The 2,598-nt window shown below is 50.8% G+C and overlaps 1 protein-coding gene across 1 annotated transcript; it reads right to left on the reverse strand.

The window, feature by feature from the left end:
• Nucleotides 1-22: 22 nt before the first annotated feature.
• GLOTRDRAFT_51546 (uncharacterized protein) lies at nt 23-2,132 on the reverse strand (the record flags this gene model as incomplete). Its single annotated transcript, XM_007873525.1, has 6 exons — nt 23-343; nt 404-912; nt 963-1,281; nt 1,374-1,534; nt 1,592-1,750; nt 1,802-2,132. Coding segments are annotated over 6 exons (1,800 nt in total), but the record flags the coding sequence as incomplete, so codon positions are not given.
• Nucleotides 2,133-2,598: the final 466 nt, after the last annotated feature.

Below are 2,598 nucleotides of genomic sequence, written 5' to 3' on the forward strand. Positions count from 1 at the left end.
TTTTGTCCAAGAAAAAGTTGTAACGTACAACCTCCATCTCCCGGACAATCGACTGGAATGCCCCAAACCAAACATTCGTCTGTTCCGCGATTGATGTATTGAACACCCAGTTACCATTTTGATCCACTAGCCCTGAGAAGCTCGCCGGGTTACAGAACATCTGGCAGGCGTGGTCGGTGGTCTTGTGTTTCCGAGTAAAATGGAAGACATCAACGGGCGTGCCCGTGTTTGCAAAGTGTGTATCCCCAGACGCAATGAGGTGTGCCCGCAGTCGACAGCCATCATCGTAGATAAGCAGTTCCGGCGTCGATGCCGCTGTCGGGAATGTCGCCTTCGCTAACTCCTGTGATGCGCGTGATGATCAGATGCCTCGGGACGTACAGAGGATGTAGTGCCAACAGACCTTGACACTACTGACTGCTTCTGCCCCAAACAATGTTGCCCGCGAGAGAATCACTCCACATGGACGGACAAACAGTTGCTCGTTATGAGTACGTCGTCGCCCGAATCTTGCGCGTACTTTAATATTGCCAGCGGGTGATTTACCTTCGCAGCCGATTTCTCTCCCTCCCTGACCTTCGACCTCCACCTCGTCATTATCAGCAACTTCTCCGGACAATGTATCCTCTGGAATCATGAAACCAGCCTTTGCCAGGCGTTCGCGAAGCTGGAATAGTGCCTTGCCGCGCTGGCGGTATGCATCCTCTAACTTCCGATGGTCAGGCTCAGGACAGGTCTGCTGTCCTTCGCTTGCTTTCCTTCGACAACCATCCACAGCACAGAGCGCGTTCAGATCTTCATGAGTGGGACAGTACCGACGGCGAGTATTGGCGAGAGGATTGTGGCAATTGTGTACGGCACAGCAGGGATGGCCCATCGTGTTGCCATCAGTCACGACAGCTTGCAGTTTCCCTGGACTCCATCAGAACCAACTTAATGGCTGAGAGACTGCGAGGACGTACTCCATACACCATTTTCATCCTGCCATATCTTGCAGCAGAGATCACAGGCATGAAGATATTCTTCCTGTCCTGTGCCTTCCATCGTGCTGTTTCGGGCCTTCAACTCTTTTTCCAGACGGGCAGCTTGACTCGGACCTTCGTGCGGGACCACGAGGACCTCACGCTTTTCTGCCTTATAGAGTAAGAGCGAATACAAGAAGAAGCCGTCGAGCACGTCCTGTGTTCGCATGAGTAACGACGTCTGCCAAGGTATACCTGTAGTATGGAATGCCGGCATCGTGCCAAAAGCAACCGGATTGTTATTGATGAAGGCATACTTCTCCGATAAGGCATGATTGTATGTGCGGCACAATTCGATGCAGACGCCCTAGGTGGCAGATCAAAAGGATGCTGCTGACTTAGACATGTGACACACCATTGGAAGCACATCTGTGTCGCAAACATTTCCAGAAGACGACTCTCGATGAAGAAATGTTTGGCAACTTCAACGACGTTGGGAACTGAGCCATAATATTGACGCAAAGAGGTATTTTTATGTATCGCATAGTTGTTGTAGAAGCGAGTATGGCACTCTATGTCATTTTAGATCTGACAGTATAATAGATTGGTTGGTTACTCAGTTAACTTACTTCGACAATACACGGAGATAATGTGTACAGGAAGCGAGCCTTCTGAAGCAGTGAACAGCGTCGCTTTATAGGTAGACGCCTCCGTGAGGCGTACACTTTTGCCGTCCTCAAGAGTGCAGCTTGGGCAGGTATGATATGGGGCATATAGATCGCGATATCCTTTGCACTAAATCAACATGCAGTCATGACATTAATGCATTGATTACGTACCTAGCCCATGCTGCAGGCCGTGCATATGGAAGGCTTGTATGTCACCCTCAGTCGCCAGGATATCCGAGCTTTCCCAAACGACCTCGGCTAGAGCTTCCCAGCATCGAGCCACATCCATGAATTCCAGGTTCATGGCAAGGCATAGGAATCTGTGGACATGGTCAGGCAGGACTAACGGGGGAATATCTATTTGCTTTTGTCCTAGTTGAATCGCGCCACGGCATAGTTTGGCAAGGCGGATGAAGCGCTGAATGCTCTCGACCTCAAGCCGGTGATACAACTCAGGATGATGCCCAAGCAGAGTAACAAGCGCGGCAAGGCCTGAGCCCATGCTGAACGTACTTGTGTGAGTGGCACACGATTTGCACAGTGCTGCTGCCGATTCAGAAGGGAAGCCAGCAGCGGCTGTAAGGCGCTCAGTGGCTTACTCATTGTAGCACCGGGGTGCCTGCGCAAAAATAATAGGCCAAGCAACACCGGTAATCGAAACAAAGCATGGCAGCTCAGATCACCATAAGACACACAAACCACTAGACTACCAGATACACAGGGCATAAGTACCACAATTGTATGGAAGTGGCTTGATGCATTGATCCTTACGCTGCTGGTCAGTGCGGTCAGCACTGACACACCAGTTTTTGGCACAAACTTTGCCGTGATATGTCAGAATATATGCTGCAATATCGGCTTTAATGATAGGAGTAGTCAGGGATCATTACGGACGGCGCAGAAGGTAGTCTTCGGGCGCATTGGTAGCGTCGGGACCGTGTGGGTAGCGTTGGGACCGTGGGGGTAGC

This window comes from Gloeophyllum trabeum, assembly GCF_000344685.1.
Source record: "Gloeophyllum trabeum ATCC 11539 unplaced genomic scaffold GLOTRscaffold_00287, whole genome shotgun sequence".
NCBI lineage: Eukaryota > Fungi > Basidiomycota > Agaricomycetes > Gloeophyllales > Gloeophyllaceae > Gloeophyllum > Gloeophyllum trabeum.